This window comes from Phacochoerus africanus, chromosome 4 (genome assembly GCF_016906955.1).
Source record: "Phacochoerus africanus isolate WHEZ1 chromosome 4, ROS_Pafr_v1, whole genome shotgun sequence".
NCBI lineage: Eukaryota > Metazoa > Chordata > Mammalia > Artiodactyla > Suidae > Phacochoerus > Phacochoerus africanus.
The window spans coordinates 132,352,978-132,375,296 of NC_062547.1; the positions used below are offsets into that span (position 1 = coordinate 132,352,978).

Consider the following 22,319-nt stretch of genomic DNA (forward strand, 5'->3'; position numbering starts at 1 on the left):
CCTGAGCCTCATCTGGCCTCTGCTGCTGGAGTGTAGTCTGGTCCTTTTCTTCCCCTGCTTCCTTCCGACCTCTCGGTGGGTGCTAGGCTTATAAGGGATGCTTACAACCAGTTCCTCCCATAATTTGATAATCAGTCTCTATCTCCCCATCACCAACTCTATCCACACTCTCTGATGTTATCTTCCAGTGTTCGGTCAAGTGTGGCAAAGGCGTCCGTCATCGGACCGTGAGGTGTACCAACCCTCGAAAGAAATGCGTCCTTTCCACCAGACCGCGGGAGGCTGAGGATTGTGAAGATTATTCCAAGTGCTATGTGTGGCGAATGGGTGACTGGTCTAAGGTGAGAATCAATTGAGTGCTTTCTCAGTATTAAGTTTCAGTGATGTCAGCCTTGCCCCCGGGTACCATACCCCACACTGTGAAGTTTAGGAGAGAGAGGGAGAGAGGTAAGATCACAGAAGGGAGAGGTATTATATATCAGGTTCGAATCCTGCCTCTCTGTCCATGGTCACGACCTCTATAAAACTGATGTAAAGAATAAGTAAGATAAAACATATGAAGTACTTAACATCTGGGGCACAAAGGAAGCTCTCAAAACATTCTGTCTGTTATTGTTTTGTTGATACAGTTTTATGCAGAATATTTTTGCCTAAGAGTTACCTAATAAATAGAATACTGTCAGATAAGTGCATTCAGAATATAGTTAAGGAAGATAATGACAGAACTAAACAAAGGCAATTCCCATCTTAATGTGTTAAAGGCATTCTTTTCCCCCTTGTTATTTGGGGTTGTATATAGAAGAAATGGAAAGGAACAGAATTCTGAAAGTCCTTTGGTCGAATCAAGTAGACACAGTTTATTTGGTAGGTGATCATTAAGTTTAATCATGATAATAGTAATACTTAAGAATTTTTTTTCTTTTTTCTTTTTTTTTTACACTTTATTTGTTTTTTAATTGTTTTTTCCCTAATACAGTTTTTTTTTCTACTATACAGCATGGTGACCCAGTTACACATACATGTATACATTCTATTTTCTCACATTATCATGCTCCATCATAAGTGACTAACATAGTTCCCAGCAATACACAGCAGGATCTCATTGCTATTCCATTCGAAAGGCAATAGTTTGCATCTATTAATGCCAAGCTCCCAGTTCATCCCACTTGCTCTCCCTCCCCCTTGGCAACCGCAAGTCTATTCTCCAAGCCTACGATTTTCTTTTCTGTGGAAAGGTTCCTTTGTGCCATATATTAGATTCCAGATATAAGTGATATCATATGGTATTTGACTTTCTCTTTCTGACTTACTTCACTCTGGATGAGAGTTTCTAGTTCCATCCATGTTGCTGCAAATGGCATTATTTCGTCCCTTTTTATGGCTGAGTAGTATTCCATTGTGTATATATACCACTTCTTCATAATCCAATCATCTGTTGATGGACATTTTGGTTGTTTCCATGCCTTGGCTATTGTGAATAGAGCTGCAATGAACATGCAGGTGCATGTGTCTTTTTCAAGGAAAGTTTTGTCCAGATACATGCCCAAGAGTGGGATTGCTGGGTCATATGATTGTTCTGTGTCTAGATTTCTGAGGTCCCTCCATACTGTTCTCCATAGTGGTTGTACCAGCTTACGTTCCCACCAACAGTGCAGAGGTTCCCTTTTCTCCACACTCCCTCCAGCATTTGTTCTTTGTGGACTCATTAATGATGGCCATTCTGACTGGCATGAGGCGGTATCTCATGGTAGTTTTGATTTGCATTTCTCTAATAATCAGTGATGTTGAGCATGTTTTCATGTGCTTGTTGGCCATCTGTACAAGTGCCTCATACATGGCTTATAGAAAACAGCACACATATTCACTCTACAAAGTATTAATAAACCCCATGTTTTAAGATAAAATTCTGATCCTATCTGGGTGAAAACATCTGTCCAAGTACTAGTTTTCAGAAATGTTAAGTACTAATCAAATGGTCCCCTGTACTTGCTCCACTCAGGTGTGGTATTATATACTTGTTATCATGGAATCAAAGTTCTAGGGCTTAGAAGAGACCTAATAAACCCATTCCCCTTCTCTGTTACTTTATAAATGGAAATAAAAGTGATAGTTGCCAGGGCATGGAAGGGAGCAGTGGTAACTATTGATAAATAACCCTAAAGAGTATTGTAGAAGAAATATTTTCCTTGTACAGTGCCCTGGGGTTAAATAGCCTCCTCAAGATTAGCCAAAAAGAAATCCATGATAAATCTATTTTCTTATGATTATTCGTGCCTTTCCTCTCTACCAAACGTTGGCCTAGTAACATCGAATATGATTTCACAGTGAACTACATACTCTTTCCACAGCTTAGAACATTTACAGTTTCCACTGGGACTCTAAAGCCTGCCTTTGTAAACAAGGTAAATCCGCCCCTGGCTGCAGAATTAGGGAATATTCAGCCCAATCCATCCAGCTTTTCACTGGTGAACCATGTCAGGAAACCGTACATCCAGAGGAACCAACTTTGGGACAAAAGAGAATGCCACCTTAACCGCACATAGTGTCTTTCATGTTCAGGGTTTTTGTTTCCCTAATTCTGAGAGGAAAATAGGGGTGCGTGATAAGACTGTGGCTTGGACGTCAAGGAACATGGGGACACGTAGGACTGCCTCCTGGAGCAGATGAGCTGAGTGGTTAAGCCACTGAATACCTCTTTCCTTGAGGGCGAAATAAGGAAAATAGACACCACCATTGTTTTCAAGATGTTTTTCTGTTAACACTTTGTTTGGCGCAAAAGGTAATCAACTAGCTTGAGGAAATGGAAGTGCTTTCTTGAAGGGGGCAGGATCACCTCTTGCTCCATTTCAGGGGCAGAAACTCAGCATTTGTTTATTTTGACTCGTGAAATCCTCGATGTTTTCCTTAAAGGAAATCTGCTTTAAGAGAAAGTTTTAAAACTACTAGAATACCTGAGGTATATTTTTCCCACATTATTCATTTTAATAGAAAGATTCTAAGTGATAAGTGTTAACCTCTAGTGAACTACAAAAAAAAAAAAAAAAAAAAAAAACCTGTTAGTGCAAAAAAAAGAAGATCCAGTCTTTCTGGTGATTGATTACATAGAACTCTAAGTGCCCACATTGCTGCATATGGAAATATAGCTAGCAAATCCTGTTTTTGTGACATACACTATTACTATTGATTAACAAATGTGCCTATTATGTGGCCTCTGGTCAGATCTTAAGCAAAGTCAAAATTAACTGGGGAGATTAGAGAAAACATTGATTTTGGTTTTCCGTACTAAGCCTGAAAAAAAATTTTTTTCAATTTTACCACAATTTGCATGTGTGTAGTTTATAAATATGCTTGTATTGAATTATTTCAAATTGGTTTTGTGATGTTCCTACATTGCTCCCTAGCTTGACAGCCTTTTCGAGTAAGGAAAGTCATGGATAGCACTAAGAAAATATGCATTTTTACTCCATGACTTTGAACCTTTGTTGGTCGGCCTTTTTGTTTGCTTATGTAGACGATCCAGGTATGTTGCATTTTCTGTTCTCTTTGTATGAAGATTTCTGCCCTTTTCCTTTAAGCTGCTTTCTCTTTGTTCTGTTTATGGCTGAGGTTTCAACATAGCAGATTCAAACAGCATGCACAAATTAAAGCCAGTTGCTCCATGTGAACTTTATTGGTTTCTCCCTTCCTGTTTTACTCCTAAAATATCACTTTCATGTTAAAATGAGGACCATCCCAAAATAATTACAGAGAAAAGGAATAGTGCTGTGATTATTGTTCCAATGATCAAAGTATTCATAGAAGAAGCACCTAGATCTCTTATTCAAATCAGCTGCGTTCCTGAAGGAAGAACACAAACAAGATGTGTGCAGTTATGGGTCTATTTCCATGCACCTCTGAAGTCAATTAATCTGTTTCATTCCAATTCTACTAATGTTTTTCAGCTCTTCATATACCTAAGTGAATTTAAGATTAAAGCCCTGTGTTGGCTTTCATCGGGATTATTCAAGGAACTGTTCATAAAGTCTAGCTCTGAAATCCTGTTCCTGTCTCAATAATATGGATGAATACTAGAGAATCCATTAAAATATGTATATTCTCAGTTTTTCCCACTCTCTCAAGGCCATTGACCACTGTTGAGCCAATGTAAAATTGGTTACATGGAAGCTTACAAAGAATATAGCTTATGCCTCTAACTGTGTCTACTGCGTTTGTATCAGCCTGTATGATTTCTAGCATTTACGTTTTTGGTGTTTTCAGGTAAACAATGGGAAAATTGCTCTCAACTTGAGAGGGAAAATTATAAATCCAGGTATACTCCAAGAGAAAAATCACCCGTCGTGAAATTGTTACCTCTGATTTCTAAGTAGATATGACACAGAGTTTATTAAACAATGTTATTGTTTATTCCTTGGGACTAGAAAGTTGGCAAAAATAGGACCCAAACTTTGCGTTTGCTTTGCCCTGGCTTGGGTTAACCATTGATGTAATCATGTCACATTCTGATATAGCTATGGCCTTAGGGTCTTTCCTGGGATAGGACAGCAAAACATCACTGATATGTTTCCTGGCAGTATAAATAAATCTCTATGTACTCCTTTAAGCTTTACAAAACGTGGAACACGGACTTGAAAAAAACAGCATAGTCTCTTAAGTTTAATGAAACGCCATATTTTTCTGGCTGAATTTGACCTTTCGGCCTTTATTTGACCTTCTAAAACTTCTGGTTTTCAGTATTAGCGGCCAGTAGAGGAGCAAATAAAAGAATAATGGTTTATCCACAGAATGTGGTCCTTCATGAAGCTTTTATAGAGTTAACTTTTCCATGCAGTGTATGTATGTGGTTTCTACTTCTTTAAGTATAAAGATAAAACACCTCGGAATCGCACATAATCTTGATTTAGTCTTAGAGTCAATTTATACTCTGCACTTTGAACTTAGTTTAGTCCTCTAAAATTCTAGGAAATGAGAATCTTTGGCCACATATCAGAGTGTGACATGATGAATAGATTTTCTGATAAGAGTTTACGAGTCTTTGGTGATAATTCAGGATAATGCTGGAAGCGCAAGAAATCATTCTCAACGATTTAATTATACAGGTGGTAGGGGAGAACTTTGTTTAGAAGTAGTAAATATAAAGCTTGCAGTGTAGTGAGTCATTTTTAACTTCTCCTGCCAAAGGAAACCACAACTGTATTCCGTATATTCATCTGAATAGAAGGGGCTTCTAAAAACTAAGGTAAGTTTTTTCTAATGAATAGGACAATTACATCAGATGAATACATGCTTTCTAACTATAAAATTTGGATTTAAGTTAGCAATTCCACTTAAATTACTAGTAAATCATTCTCCTGGTAAATCTTCTCTAGTTCCAGGTAGTTACAAATCTTATAATGGCATTTCACAATAATTTTTTCCATTTTCTCTGAAAACAAAGTTGTGGCTAAAACTCACATCATCTTGATGCTTCATAATTTACTTTCGTAACTATGAAAGACCTGCACATATCTGGATTATTTCTAATAAAAATAATTTTCTTAATACACATACTTTGGATGTTATTGGAATCCATCTGATATATTGCTTAGGACTCTGTAATAACTATAGACAAATAAGTGTTCTTTTTCCTAACTAGTTAGCACTCTAATTTTTTAAGAGAAGCCCAAAAAGAATCTTAATTGTGTACATTTTGCCAGGTTTCGAATTGTGCTTTGTGTGATCAAGATTTATAACCTTTCAGTGTCCTCGTATTGCATAATTATCAAATTAAAGCAGTTCATAATGGTCAAGTGCAAGATCAAAGAAACAAGGTCATGAAAGGTTCTTCACTGACATACTTGTGTGGAAAGACGAATGGAAGATTTATTACTTTGTCGTTTTGCATTTTGCCTTTATACAAATTGGACAGTAGCCAATATAAGTGGCTTGGTTTGCACATTTCACCTGTCCCTGAAAAAAAAAAAATTCTTTTATTTTTTCCTGTTTCTTATAGTGGATTCCTAGAGAAACAGATCATGTGCAAAATATTTGAAGTTCTGGATAAGTTAATCGGCTACTCCCAAATCACACAGGGTCCTTGGCCTGATGAAATGCCTTCTATTTTCTACACAGAGGCTCGTCCCTCCTTAAAATTAACCTTGACAATGGTAATTGTGACTTAGCACCACTGGTAGGAAATTGTGAATAGTTGCAAAAGACATTTCTCTCCCCTGAAGGGAAATTCAGGAATCATTGAAAGAAACTTAAAGAAACAAAACTTGATCAAGTGATCAAGAATATTCTAAAATAAGCGACTAGGTGATACCACGTTTTTAATCATACGTCATACATGCCTGTGTTCAATGCAGTGTTTCTGTGTTAAATCAAAAGGGAAAAAACTCAGAACCAAAAATCACAAAGAAGAGGTTCCTTGTTACCCGGTGTCCAGGCTGGGACCTTAGGACTGTGGATTCCTACATGCCTGGACTGACCCAGTGCTGCATACACCCACCCCAATTTAAATCAACTAGCAGGACCTTTCAGAATCCAAATGAGGATCTATACGGTTTAGTAACAACTAAACTTCCCGGGTTGTTACAGGGTAGACGAGGGAGGTTCAATCACTTGTTAGAAGGATCTCCCATTCAAATTTAAATAAATAATTAGCAGTGACAGCAAATAACCAAATTAAATGTAAAAATAGAAAATGTTAAGTATATTCCAAAACTAGAGAAAAAAAAGGAATGAAATGAGAATAGCTATGGAGGAACTAGAGATCGATTAGAAAAAATCAGTATTTACTGAAGACCTGAATGTCATCATTTTTATGAGACTAAATTCATGTTAATTTATGAAATCTTCAGACTCGCATTCCCAAAATTACGTTCCATCCAAAACTGGTCCCTTGGGATATACTCTCCATGTATGAGAAATCCTCAAGTGAAGAATAAGCCAATACTCTTTGTTGTAGGAATTTTCAGATCCTTTAACATTCTTCTGAATGCTGCAAATCTCAAAGAGAGACTAAAGTATTTCTCTTTTTTTTTTCCTTTTACTAAAGATCTCTTTTATAGAGCATGTAGCTAATTTATTATTTAGTGTGACACGCTTTAAGAAAGCTTACATGATTCAAATTTCAAAGACTACTTTTATAAATTTTTTTTCTAGCTAGAGAAACTTTGTAGAGTGAAACCAAACTGAAATAATCTGTAATCCAGAAAACTGTTTTTGAGATGTATTAGCATTTCTATTCAGAATTAATTTCTCATTGTATCTACAAGTTAATTGATATTTGGAAAAGATAATTGCTTATCATTTTTATAATTATAAATATTCTCATAAGACAGGAAAATCTGAGCAGCTACCCCATAAACAAATATGAATCTATCATAATGAATTATTTTTTAAAATTTTATTCGAGTATAGCTGATTTACAATGTTATATGTTAGATTCAGGTGTACAGTAAAGCGAATCAGTTATACATATACACATATCCATTCTTTTTGTCAACATAGGTTATGATAGAATATTGAGTAGACCTCTCTGTGCTATACAGTAAGTCCCTGTTATATTTAGTTGTATGTATATGCTAATCCCGTCCTCCTGATTTATCCCCCCCACACACAGTTTCCACTTTGGTAACCATAGGTTTAGTTTTGAAATCTATGAGTTTGTTTCTGTTTTATAAATGAGTCATTTTGTATCTTTTCTATTAGATTCAACATGTAAGTGATAGCAATGATGTTTGTCCTTCTCTGACTTACTTCACTTAGTATGATAATCTCTAGGTCCATCCATCTTGCTGCAAATGGCATTAATTAGGTTTTTTCATGGCTGAATAATATTCCATTCTATCTATGCATCACCTCTTCTTTATCCATTTATCTGTTGACGGACATTTAGGTTGCTTCCATGTCTTGGCAGTTGTAAATAGTGCTGCAGTAAACATTTGGGTGCATGTGTCTTTTTGCATCATAGTTTTCCCTGGATATATGCCGAAGACTAGGATTGCTGGATCATATGGTAGTTTTATATTTTCTTTTTGGAGAAACCTCCATACAGTTTTCTACAGTGGTTGCATCAGCTTACCTTCTCACCAACAGTGTTGGAGGGTACCCTTTTCTCCTCACGCTCTCTTGCATTTATTGTTTGTAGACTTTTTGATGATAGCCATTATGACTGATGTGAGGTGGTACCTTATTATAGTTTTGATTTGCATTTATTTAATAATTAGTATGTTGAGCATCTTTTCGTGTGCTTTTTGTCCACCTGTCTTCTTTGGAGAAGTGTTTGTTTATATCTTCTGACAATTTTTTGATTGGGTTGTTTGTTTGTTTCACAATAAAGCTGTGTGAGATATTTGTATGTTTTGGACATTAACCCTTGTCAGTTACTTCGTTAGCAGAGACTTTCTCCCATTCTGTTTGTATTTTCATTATTGTTTTTTATGGTTTCCTTGCTGTTATTTTTTTATAGTTTTCTTGTAGAAACATTTAAGTTTAATTAGTGCCCATTTGTTCATTTTTTCTTTCATTACTCTAGGAGGTGGATCAAAAAAGATATTGCTGCAATTTATGTTAAAGAGTGTTCTGCTTATGTTTTCCTCTGTTTTGTCTGTTGGTCACTCAGTGAATCAAAGAAATCAAAGATTGTAGACTTGGTTTTAAATATATAAAATTGAAGATTTCCCTTGTGAGGTAGTGGGTTAAGGATCCAGCATTGTCACTGCCGTGGCTCAGGTTGCTATCGTGGCATGGGTTTGACCCCTGGCCTGGGAACTTCCACATGCCATGGGCATGAACGAAAAAAATAAATGAACATGTGAACACTGAGATAACTTATCCCAAGATATTCTAAAGAAGAGATACTTTGCATTTTAGGAAAATTTACTTTGAAAATACACTTCCCTCTCCGTAAGCTGTTCATACTAAAGAAATTACTTGATGATAAGTAAGATGCTTTTTCTCAAGAAAGATTTTCTATTATGTTGTTTAGATACATCCACCACCAAGCATTTACTCTTGCTACTCATCATTCTATCTGAAAAAGATAGCTGTTTTCTAAACCAGGCACAAAATCCCCACAATGTTGGCTATCGCATTGTTTTGTCTCTGTGTCTTTGCACTGCCAGAGAATGGGACATTTTTTTGCATTGTTATCATTTTTATTTTTAAGATCTCCTGAGAGTCTTATCTGTTGCCTTGGATATATATAAAAATATTGAATTTCCAAAATGTTCAAATTGTTCAAGGTAGTCAAATACATTTGGCTGGTATGATTGAACATAGCAGAAATATATTAGCTTTTAAAAAATGAGGCATACATACTATGTGTGTATGTCTACTACCTCAAGAAAACTGTAATGTAGAGAGCTTGAAGTAGTGTCTTTATTATATGTGTATGCATATGGTATGTGTGTATGTATATATAATGTGTGTTTCATATGTTCATATATATGTATAACTATTATAAAGAGATATAAGAACATGTGTTTAACATCCTTTGGATTGGAAAATAAGAGATAATCTTTTTTAATCTACAGGACTTAAAAATACTGTCTTCCTAACAGATCCTTGAAAAATCACTAGACTCTTAAAATAATGGTATCAGTGCTTTCATGTTACAGGCCATCTATAATTTCATCTCCTACACCATACCTGAAAGTTTTTCAGAAAATAAATGTCATTGAGTTAAAAATTACTCTCAATGTTCTTTTAGAGGATGGAGCATGGAGCATAGCAAAACTCATTTCAGGGACATCGAACTTCCGTAAGTAGGGCAGAGGAGAAGTTTCACATAAAAATAGAATGAAATTTGATAACTGTTATAAAATGACAGTCAGTAGTCTTAGCATGGAATGTTTTTTACTTAGAAGTCATAAAGAATATGTTCATCACGTAACACAGGTTATCTAGAGATAGACAAAACCAAATTACCAGGATGATCAGAAGAACATGTATATAATGCACAAAAATATATGCAGTGTTCAGCCAGTTAGAAAGACATCCTGTGGCTGTGAAGTGTACTGGAGGGGAAAATTAGTTTAGTAATTTCTGCCCTGGTTCTGCCTCAGGCTGAGGGAGTGGCACTCCAGCATCCACGCAGCCACAGTACAACCTGCATCGACCTTGGATGCAGAAGAACAGTTCCTTAGACTCCCTAATCTCCATCACCCCATCTGTAATATATGCCAAAGCACTTGTCTCTCTGAATTTCAAAATACTCTTAACTAAGCAAGGAAAACTAACAAACAGTCCAGGGTCAATGATGTGTGTAGTCCAAGGAAAAATACTTTGCGCTACTTAAAATGACTGATTTACCTTAGGAGACCAAACACAAATAGAATGGATTAGAAGAATATGCATCTATAACCTTATTTCCTATATGCAGAATATGTATGAGTCCACAAAGTATAAGAAATAAAACTAACCCACCTTTTAGAAATAAAGACACACACGCAACTTTAGGGCTCAGTGGCAACAGGAGAGAAGAGGGCTGAGGGATGCCCTGGGGGCTGCCATACAAAGGAAGCAGATGCCACTGTATTCTGCCCAGTTGTTTCCACATATGTTTCCCTGTACGACTTCTAGATTGGAGGTTATCAAGCTTTTCGTTATCATTTTGATAAGTGAAAAAAAAAGGCATCTTATTTTGAAATATACCCATTGTTGGACTCAACAGTCCCACTGTCATAAAAGTTCCTTATAAGACATTCTCACATAATTTGATATATGAAGATGCTCATTGCAGCCTTGTTTGGGACAGCAAACATTCAGAAACAACCCACATATCCATTAACTAGTTACATAAATCATCATTCTGAGTTTAAACTATGGAATACTGTAGTTTTTTAAAGTCTGATTATATGCTGCTGAGAAAATTTCTCCAAGATCTACTATTAAGCATGTAAAAATTATGCAGAAGAGTTAGATGGTGTGAACTAAAGTTAGTTACATGCATTCTTTTTTATACATATGGAAACTTTTCTGTACAGACATACAAAGAACAGTGTATTTGAATTACCTTGAAGGAAAGGATCTTCTGTGCTTACAATTTTCCTTTTAATTTTGTAAATGTGTTGACAGTTTCTGTCTGAAATTAAAAGAAAGCTCTTTCTTTCTTTAATAACTAATGCCTTTATTTTTATTTATTTATTTATTTTTTGGTCTTTTTGCCATTTGTTGGGCCGCTCCCGCGGCATATGGAGGTTCCCAGGCTAGGGGTCGAATCGGGGCTGTAGCCACCGGCCTACGCCAGAGCTACAGCAACATGGGATCCGAGCCGTGTCTGTGACCCACACCACAGTTCACAGCAACGCCGGATTGTTAGCCCACTGAGCAAGGGCAGGGATCGAACCTGCAACCTCATGGTTCCTAGTCAGATTCGTTAACCACTGCGCCACGACGGGAACTCTGACATTTTAAAGTTTAAGTGTAGCTGAGGAGGGAGTGGAGACGGGGAAGAAAAGCCTGCAACCTTGAGAAGCTCCCACCTTTGAAGGCATGTGAGAAAAAAAGCAACTGCTAGCAAAAGAGACTGAAAAAAAGAGTATTCAGAGAACCAGGAGGAAACATCATGAGAAGCAAGAGAAGAAAGTATGTTTAAGAATGTTCACTGAAATGGAGCCACGGTTAGAGGGATTTGCAGGGGGTGGGGGCGGTTGCTTTTCTTTATTCTCAAAAGTTAGCTACTCTGAGACTGTGCCAATGGCATTTCCGTGTTTCCTCAAATCCTGTACATTTAAAAAACTAAGGTTCTCCTTTTATTTCTTCAAACGGTATCTCACTCCCCATTTCCTTTTCCTTGAAAACTGTCAAGACCATCTTCCCAGATGCCCAGGCGGAAGCTGCCCTTGGCATTTCCATACACAGGCAGAGTTTTGTCCCGGTTGCTCTCACTCCCAGTGTTAGTGTAGTCCTTATTTTTTCGCTAGGACTAGAGCAATCATTTCTCATATGCTTTCTTACCCCCACAGTCCTCTCTCACAGAACCATCCGTTCACAGGGATGACTTCATCACTCTGCCTTAGGGTCCACATGTTTCCAGAGCCTGTCACTGGCTTTGCTGTTAACTCGCAGATACTCAGTCTGACATTCAAAGCTTCCTATTTTCTGCTCCTAACCACCTGTCTAGAACTGCCTCATTATTCTTATTAATTCATTTCTTCCACTAAGCTTAGGCCTGAACAGTCTGTACTCCTGCAATCTCCACATCTTTTGTGTAAACGTCTCTTTGCCAAGAATGTGTTTTTTTCCAACTATCCAAAAGTCCTTTAAGGACCCGTTCAAGGACCCAGTTTCCCCACTCAATAACAAAAGCTGTTTGCACTTATTGAGGACATTAATTTTTCTCAATTGTTTATTGCATGATATTGTTGCTCTTTCATTAAGATTGTCTTAATTAACCCTTTAGCTTCTCACTCTTTGCTGAGTGACCAGATAATTCATTGCACTATGTTCGGTGATGTTTGTTGAATAAATGATTGCTTAAACTTTCTCATCAAGTAAGCAAAAAATGTATTGCTTATCTAAGCATTGTGTTTCTTTTCTTCTGATCCATTTTATTGTTCTGACCCTAATTCTGTAACAACTGCAATGTTTCACATATTTTACCACAAAAGAATAACTAGCTTACCTTTCTCCAGGAAAACTAAGCTGTCCTGTATAATTTTGTGTCAACATGACTCTCTTGACCTTTTCCTGTATGGTATATCAAAGTACTTGAAAATGTGATTTTTTAAAAAAAAAAAAAGTAAATCCATGCTGATTCAAATAACATGTTATTTAAGCCAAAAAGGTGCTTAAGATTGAGCTTCAAGGAAGCTGGCAGGCTTCTTTTGCATTTTCTTGAGTTCATTTGGCTGGAACACCTGACATCAGGTATTGCCTCACCTAGAAGGAAAGCAATGAATGAAAGCAAAGCAGCTTAAGAAGTTTCTCTGTGAAGTGGCAAATACTTCATTTATTTCAGGTAGGAATAAGTTAAAGGTAACTATATAATGTTCTCTCTGCTATTCTAAATCCATACTTTATGTATTAAAGACAGACAAAACACACACTTCTTAGAGTTCCTGTCATAGCGCAGCAGAAACAAATCCAACTAGGAACCATGAAGTTGCGGGTTCAATCCCTGGCCTCGCTCATTGGGTTAAGGATCCGGCGTTGCCATGAGCTGTGGTATGGGTCACAGCTGCTGCTCAGATGTGGCGTGACTGTGGCTATGGCATAGGCCAGCAGCTGTAGCTCCGATTAGACCCCCTAGCCTTAGCCTGGGAACCTCCACATGCCATGGGTGCAGCCCTAGAAAAGCAAAAAGCAAAAAAAAACGCTTCTCTAATGTGGCTTCTGAAAGCTCCGATCCATTTTTGAGACAGAATTGTTGGACCAGACCTGGAAAGTATTTTATTTGACAAGGAAGTTCCATCACTGTCTTTTCCAGACAGGGTGAAAGATGTTTCATTGGGAGGATAGTGATAGAAGAGTCTTGAGAGTCTTTTTTCACCTCTGCAACATCCTCTGATTCATAGGCTCAGCATTGACAGAATTGCAACTATGCCCAAAACTCTGTGTTTATTAATTGCTTCTTAATGCAAAACATCTTCTTTTATTCCATCATTGTGGGGATCAGTGTGTACTTTGATATAAAAAAAAAATGATTGAGGAGATTATTACGACCTTTCCGAACATATTCAGTTCTCTGCTGATCATTCATAAGCAATCTGCTTGATTTTTGCCACACGCATTTCCTTGATTTGCACTATCTGCAAACACGTTCGTTAAAGGGACAAAAATAGTTTGCACGTAAAACCAAAGGATGATTTAATTAAACGCATATGCAAAAAAATCCTCAAGTGTCTGACCTCTAGGAATAGATTCAATCCCAAATGCCCATGTGTTAAATAAAGCAGATGAACTACTTTAAAAAGATGTTGAAACACTGACCAAAATAAATAGCAAATCCTGAAAAACAAACCTAACTTTTGTTCCTGAGTATGCTTGTTTCACACTCACTTTATTAAAAAGTTGAAAGATGGAACTGCCAAACATATACATAAATGAATAGGAATGCTGTGCTAATAATTTCCAGTAGAAGTCATCACTTAGTTTCCTTACGAGGTCCACTCTCCACTGTGAATGCTACTTCCCTCGTGTTAAACCACTTTGGAATAATCCATTTATTCCCAAAGACAAATTCTCCAAGTCAGTGCTGTTAACCTTCTTATATTGGCACTTATCATTACAAATTATATCAGGTTCTAGAAGATTGTCTATTATATTGGTTTCAAAAAAGTGAACTCTGTTTGCCAGTGACAATTTTCTCTTAATTTAGGAATTCCTATTTCTTACAGAGGCCAGCTGGAAATGAATAAAGCATTACAGAGCCTTCCTTAGCTGTTGGCCTGGAGAATACACACTTGCTCCAAAATATATATCTTTGGCACAGTCTAGAAGGAAGGAATCTTGGGTAATCTCTGTCCTGGCCAAGTGTGAGAATTATTATTTTTAACCCCTGAATACACTGAAATTGGGGTGTGGGGGGTGTTCAAGGATTTAAAAGCAGGCTAGTGTTACTTTAGTTATATTTGTTATCCCAAAAGACTCCAAATAAATACGGTGTAGTAGTAATTTTACTAGTGAGTTTTCTGCCTCTTTGGTATAATGTTTAAGAGGACTTTTTATAGGACTTAGGACTTGCAGAGTTTTACAATTTAACTTTGGAGTTTAACATGCACAGATTGATAGTTCCATAAACTCACTGGCAATCTAGTTGATTTAGCCTAAGTGTACAAATTTACTTAAACTGTAGTGTCCCAATTGGTTCCCAAATCTGGGTTATCCAGATATTCAGAGTAATGAATAACTAACACCAAAACAGTGTCTTTGTGATTATTCTGAGGTCCTGCAAGGAAAGGTAGAAACTGATATTTAGCCACTAATTTTAAAGTTTGATATTTTGGAGTTACGTTGTGGTGCAGCGGAAAGGAATCTGACTGGGCACCATGAGGTTGCGGGTTTGATTCCTGGCCTTGCTCAGTGGGTTGAGGATCTGGCGTTGCCGTGAGCTGTGGTGTATGTAGGTCACAGATGCGGCTCAGATCTGGCGTTGCTGTGGCTCTGGCATAGGTCGGCAGCTATAGCTCCGATTAGACCCCTAGCCTGGGACCTCTATATGACGCTAGTGGGGCTCTAAAAGGACCAAAGACAAAAAGAAAAAAGAAAAAAAAAAGTTTGGTATTTTACCATAGGATCCCAATACCTAAGCCTAGATGTGAAAGTCTTTTGTAGCTTCAAGTTGCAAAATCACATATGTGGGGAGTTTCCTTGTGGTACAGTGGGTTAAGGATCCAGCATTGTTACTGCAGCAACTAGGGTCGCTGCTGTGGTGCAGATTTGATCCCTGGCCCAGAAACTTCCACATGCCACGGGTGCAGCCAGAAACAGCAACGACACAAAAAGATCATGTGTGCAGAAGAGATGTGTTTGCTCTCAGAACCCATGGAGCACAGAAACAATACGTGAGTCAGAGATCAGCGGAAAGAATGAGTGTCTCTTTTTAAATAGGGGAGTGGTTAAGAGATATTTATGGACATTCCATTTACAAAGTGTTCTTAAGCGAAATTAAATTGTCCAGAAGTACATAGGTTACTTCTTGAACAAAACCAACAAAAAAAGAATGACGTTCTTGAGAATTTGACGGAGGCAGGATACCAAGTGAATTACATCATGAGCCCTTATGGATAGTCCCACGTGATTCATGAATTTTCCACGAGAGAATTTTGCACTTTACAAAGTTGGATTCAAACGGTGCTGTGGACGAGCGTTGCGAACATCCTAAAATCATGGTTACTATTCTCGTCCTTTATTTCGACACTTGAAAAATTTGTAGTTAGCTGTTTATTGGTGCCTGTGCAGCCCTTTTTTCTCTGAGTTATACATGCTTTCGTCATATCAATATATGAGAGAGCTTGTTTGCTGTCATTCATTAGTAGTTCGTGGATTTATGCGTCTAAGCATGGTGGCATTCATAGAAACCTTGGGGAATAGTACATGTAGCTTCTTATTAAAAGATACATATTCTTTTGTTTGTTTGTTTGTTTGTGTGTTTGTTTGTTTGTCTATTTGCTATTTCTTGGGCCGCACCCGCGGCATATGGAGGTTCCCAGGCTAGGGGTCGAATCGGAGCTGTAGCCTCCAGCCTACACCAGAGCCACAGCAGCGCGGGATCTGAGCCGCGTCTGCAACCTACACCACAGCTCACGGCAACGCCGGATCGTTAACCCACTGAGCAAGGGCAGGGACCGAACCCGCAACCTCATGGTTCCTAGTCGGATTCATTAACCACTGCGCCACGATGGGAACTCCCATATTCTTGATATACAGCTTCAAATCTATCATGAAATCAGTATTTCTGTATAAAAATGAAAATGTAGTAGCAAAGTGCACTCATCCTTATACATTTATTTGCTCCATCAAAAATGCATCTATACCATTGTGCTGTTTAAGACCTAATTATCCTCAGTGCATCAGATTAGACTTGAAAACTTTAAAGAGTTCCATCCAGCATGGTTATTTAACAGCATCCACTCACCGCTCTTGAACATACTAAAGTTACAACATCAATGAAATGTCTCAAGATAAATGGCCTTTCCTTAAACACCTAGTATAAGATGTTTACATGTTTGTCCAAGTATTAAACCAAGATCTTAGCAACACTATTAGTGCCACAAATAGTACTCTCAGCAGTGAAATTTCCATGGTCAATTTCTTACTGTAATTTACTTTGGGGGCAGTACCTCACCACCCATTCATCTTTTGTGATGGAATAAAGGATTCCACCCCTCGGCTTCCATAAGATGGACTTCATGACCATTTAAACTTCATTTCATCCCTTTGTTTCTATGACAAAGCTTCATTTGAGAATTTTTTTTAAATGTTCCCATTGTAGCTCAGCGGGTTAAGAACCCAACTAGTTATCCATGAGGATGTGGATTCGATCCCTGGCCTCACTCAATGGGTTGAGGATCCAGGGTTGCCCTGAGTTATGGTGTAGGTTGCAGATGCGGCTGTGGTGTAGGCCGGCAGCTGCAGCTCTGATTCAACCCTTAGCCTGGGAACTTCTGTATGCTGCACAGACCTAAAAATAAAAGAAAATTGAGTGTTCTTTTTTTTCCCCTCTACCTATTTTCTCTTTTTTTCATTGGTTCACATCTAGGCCAATGCACAGATTTTCCAAATCGCCCTGGCACCTTAACCTGCCTTTACCAGTACCAACAAATCCTGCTCACTCAGAGCTATGGTCTAATATAGTAACTATAACTTTCCAATAGTTCCCATCTGTGTCTGTCACCAGATCATCCTTGGCCATTTTTAGAAAAATGTAAGTTTGGTAAACCTCTACTGTACCCTTCCAGCAACTTGAACATTGCTTCTTTTTCCCTAGAGATTTCCCTTTCAGTTAGTTTTTTCAGAAGAAATTTTATTAGGTAAAGTCAGTCAGTTCTTATTGTGTGGCCCAAGAATGACAGAAACAAAGTTTTAAGCAACAGAAGTAGTTGTAAGCGTCCCTAATATAGATTTCATTTTAAAAGAGGATAAAGCCTTCTTCTTGCTGATTTGCTGACATTTATATTCATGGTTCTCCTTTACTAAACTGTTTTTCTTAGCATTTTAATAGTCCAAACTCTTGGAATTATTGCACAAGTTTCCTTTATTATGTTTAGTGTTTGACAGGCAAACTATAATGTAGATATAATTGAATACAGTCTCAGAAATTGAAAAAAAAGAAATTGTCACTAATGTCCCAGGTCAGGAAAGAATTTATTCCATTATAAGAGAAATCTAGGACGATATTATCTAAAGATAATACTTGTATGCTCAGGTTCAGGGAGGGTCATAATTTTCTCACGTAGACGGCAATGATGAATATCACTAAGTCAAAACAAATTTTATCTTCAGAGCCTTTGGAGCTCATTTTTGGGTAGGAAAGTGGGATTACCAAGATCAATTTTTCTTGTATCTTGCTGTTTGTTCTAAAGATTACGATTTCCTTTTTTACTGTAGTAGACCTGGTGCATCAAGATTGTGTTTCCTGTTCAGAATTAAAGGCTTCTAATTCATGGAATTGATTCCTAAGGTGCTGTGTTTCAAGGTGCTCCAGGGTGATATTAAAATGGTTTGGGGAACAGCCTATTTGTCAGACAGTACTAGTCTCTCTTTTTAAAATACTTTAGTCAGGAAATTTTTCTTGTAAAAGAAGGATCAATGGTAGGTTGTCTGGGGCACCCTGTGGTTTTTTTTAACCAGTTGCTGGCAAATTGATGTTGACACTTTAGGACTTTTGCCTTTAGTGGGTGTCTATAGCGCCGCCTTATTTCAAATATATTTTAACATAGTACATATGTGAAGGACATTGTTTACAATGTATTAGAAAAAAGACTTAAGGAAGGGAAGGAGGGAGGGAGAAAGGAAGAGAGGGGGAAAGGGAGGAAGGAGAAAGGGAAATAGAAACAGAAAGCCACTGAAGTTGATCCAAGATCTATAGAAACATTGTGGGAAGGACATTGTATTTGGAATTAAAAGACTTGCATTTGAGGTCACTTTCTCCATGAATCCTACCATGATCATCCCATTTGAATTTCCAAATCCCGTAACTCAAATTGTCCCAGTCCTCCTTCTCAAATTTAATTTTCTCCTTAGCCTTTATCAGTATCTAATACACATGTACTTAAACTCTTTACTTTCTTGCTCCGCACTATTAAAAGGTAAATTCCCTGAAGGCACCTATTTTTGTCTGTTTTGTTTCCTATCACTTCCCAGTATCCAGAACAGTATTTGGCATATTGTAGAGTTTCAGTAAATGTTCGTGGAATGAATGAATAAAAGAATCTCTGCAAGCCCCACTCTTTCCATCTGTAAAGTCATTAGGGTTATGAGGAAAATTAACCAAGACCTTATGTGCAAAAACATATTAGATAATGCTTGGGATGTAGTAGGTATTTCATGTGTCCATTGTGTTTATCCTATAAAACATAGATCTGTCAATTCCTTGTCCATAGATAACCGTGACAGCATGTCCCACCTTACCCAGGACTGTCCCTTTTTATGCCTGTAGTCTAGGAATAGTTATCAGCAACATCTTTCACAAGTGATCTGATTTGGATGATAAGTGATACCACACCATCCAAAGATAAAGCATGCTTATGAATTGTCCTCAGGACAAAAGAGTTTATCTCACACCACATAACCTGAATTATAGCCAATCAAAACCAGAAAGGCCTTCTAATTCATTAATGTTTAGATTAGTAATAAGATATGAGGATAAGAGGTTATTTGGCAGGGTAGGGGAAAAGAGAAGATTCTGTTAACATAGAAATAGTAGCAGCCTTCTGATATCAAGGAAAGCTTAAGTGTCTAGACTCTGAATTTAGTGTATGTGGGTTCAAGTTCCACTTCTGCTGCTTCTTAACAGTAACATCCTGGTCACTTTGTTTCACTTATTTGAGCCTCTTTTTTCTCATCTGGGTAAAGAGATAATAGTATTCATGGGCTTCACCTGAGATATTAAAATAAGTACAGCCTCTAACACAGTATCTGGCGTGTAATGAATACTAAGTAAGTGTTAACTCCTGTTAGTATGTTATGGAGTAAAAGCTTTCAGAAGTGATATTATTGGTTCTCTTAGATCCCAAGGTAGCCAACTGGTTCTATCATACAACTGTCATTTAAAATATTAAATAATTGGCTGAGAGTAGATGAAATTGCCTGGCTTTCACAATATTTAGCAATCTGTTTCTCACGCCATCTATTTTAGATCATTGTGTTTTGTTGTAAAGTGTATTGAATAAAGTACAAGCCCCATAGGAATTAACTAGTTCTGCTGCTTTTATCTTTTACACAGGATTCGGAACATGAAGGATGGTCTGTAAATATTTGAAAAGAACAGTAAATAATTGAAGATTCTGAAATATTCTGAAAGTGAACTGTAATTTTGAAGTCATTTAATAGAACTTCTGTTATACCATCATTGGGTGGCTCAGTGAATAATTAGTTTAGGAAATTAGAGTCTTGACTGTTAATGCAGTTTCACCGCTTAAAAATTGCCTGACTGCAGTAGCTTTTATTAACAGGTTACTTGGAGCTTTTTCTTTGATAGTGATTTAGACCTGAAAGTGTAGCTTGCTTAACAAAATGATCTACTATAATACTTTGCTCTTTCCAGGACAGTAGTTTCTAGAGACAATATTAGAGCCTGGGTCTCATTATTTCAAGTCAGAATTATTTTGGCTTTTTCTTTTCTTGTCTGTCTGTCTTTAATCATCGTAATGTGATTTGAGAAAATATCCAATTATTTAGTAGGATCTTCTGTAATAAAGTAAGACATAGTTTAGCAGATACCTGGGTATTTTCATTGTTCCATTGCAGATATCTGTTTATTTTTGACACATTTGTAATAAAATTTTTACCAAGGTATATTTTATAAAGAAAAATTACTAATAAGAGCTTGTTTTTTAATCAAGGATTCTAATGAAAATTAGATTCTAAGGCTTTTAGACTGTTTAACTTCATAATAACGCTTATCCTGTTAGTAACAAAGGCAAAAATTATACCACTTCAGTTTAAATGAATTTTTTTCCTCTCAACTTAAAAAAAGTTATGAAAGGTACTATTCAGTCATTGTATGCTAAAATTATTCTGATTTATCGTATATCTATAGTTACTTTGTAATCCTGAAAAATGGCATGTTATTTTTGCTTAAGCATGTCCTTTGGACCTGATATAAAATTAGTCAAAAGTATTGGGAATAGTCTGCAATTGATTACCAGTTCTCTTGACATATGGTTGAGAACCTTCTCTATTGTATCAGAATGAATTCATTTATTACAAAACTTTTATTATTCTTTTGGTTTCTCAAGTATTGTGATTTCTTTCAAGATCTACAGAAACTTAAGTATAGATATTAGACTGATATTTTTCCATATAAACTTAACCTCTTAAAGGTTTTAGTTTAACTATTTTTCATTTTTCTGAAAATATTTCTAAGAAGCAAGTATCAATAGATAAATGATAGATAGATAGATAGATAGATAGATAGATAGATAGATAATCTCCATTCTATAGAGTTATGTTACTTTCAAGGGAGGAAGACCATGTCAAATCGTTACTCCTTTTATAATAGTTTAAGTTATAATAAAGCATAAACTGAACTGGAAACATTCAGATACTATAGACGCTAACCAGGAAAAAATTAGATTTACAAGGATGCACTATCCCATTTGTTGTTCTTTAATCCCCTATTTGTAGAAAGTTAAGAATTCATCAGTCATCAGATGCAAAGAGGGTTTTATATGGAAATATTTACAGAATAATGTTTAGAAAGATCAGTCATCTGTAAAGTACATGCATGTTAATGGCATGGACATAAAATTGTATTATTCTTGTAAGCTGTTTTCGTACATGGTATGTCGGTTTTATTACTGAAAGTGATATGACAAGAGCTTGATTTCAAGAGATTTACCATCTACCTGCTGAGACAAACTAGATGCATGAAAAGATATGAATCGAAGAGAAGATAAACTAGCTTACATTAAATGTAGAACTCACACTATTGACCAGTGATTTACAAACTCAGGCTGTGCAGCAGAATCACCTAGACACTTTTTTTAAGTGTATGTTCCCAGACCCCATCTGAATTTATTGCATTAGAAATTCTAGGTCTTAAAAATTTTAGCTAAAGATTTTTTTTTTCTCCAAGTGATTCTAAAGGATAGCTTCAGCTAGATGGCTATATGGTTTTAACCATAGCTGTTGCATACAGATGCATAAGTATTTGGGGCATTGTGGAATATTTCATAGAGGTAGTGGATTTCATTGTGATTTGAAGGGAGTCAAGGCCTTTGGCAAGGGATAATACTATAAGCGCAGTTGTAGTTGTGATAGCAGAAAGTGCATGGACATAATGAGTCTATTACAGAGCCAGTGGTTCCTAAAGCAAGGAGGTGGCGGACTAAGGTGGAGGAGATAGATAAACAGCAGCCTAGAGATCCTGCGATAGTGGGTTTTATCTCGTAGGCAGTGGGGAACTCAATAACCAAAGATTTTTGCCCGAGGAGATAATATATGTAAAGCGGTTTTGAAAGAGCACCTATTCTGTATTAATATGTGGGACTCATTGGAAGCTGGGAACTAAAGACAAAGGGAACAGTAGCAGATGAGGCTTGCGGTGACGATGGTTTGTGCAGAAGGCTTCTTGCGCTAATAAAAATATGAAGAGCGGAGACCCAAGGTGATGATGAAAAATTGAAAATTCTTGTAAAGAAAATGCAATCCTGATAGTGACTTTGTAA

At 36.9% G+C, this 22,319-nt stretch overlaps 1 protein-coding gene across 1 annotated transcript in view; it reads left to right on the forward strand.

Annotated features, from left to right (window-relative positions):
• ADAMTS19 (ADAM metallopeptidase with thrombospondin type 1 motif 19) overlaps positions 1 to 22,319 on the forward strand; it is a 264,349-nt gene that overhangs the window by 234,683 nt on the left and 7,347 nt on the right. Inside the window, exon 21 of the mRNA XM_047778552.1 lies at positions 189 to 341. Within this exon, the coding sequence (XP_047634508.1) occupies positions 189 to 341 (153 nt within the window). The remainder of the gene's footprint in view (positions 1 to 188; positions 342 to 22,319) is intronic.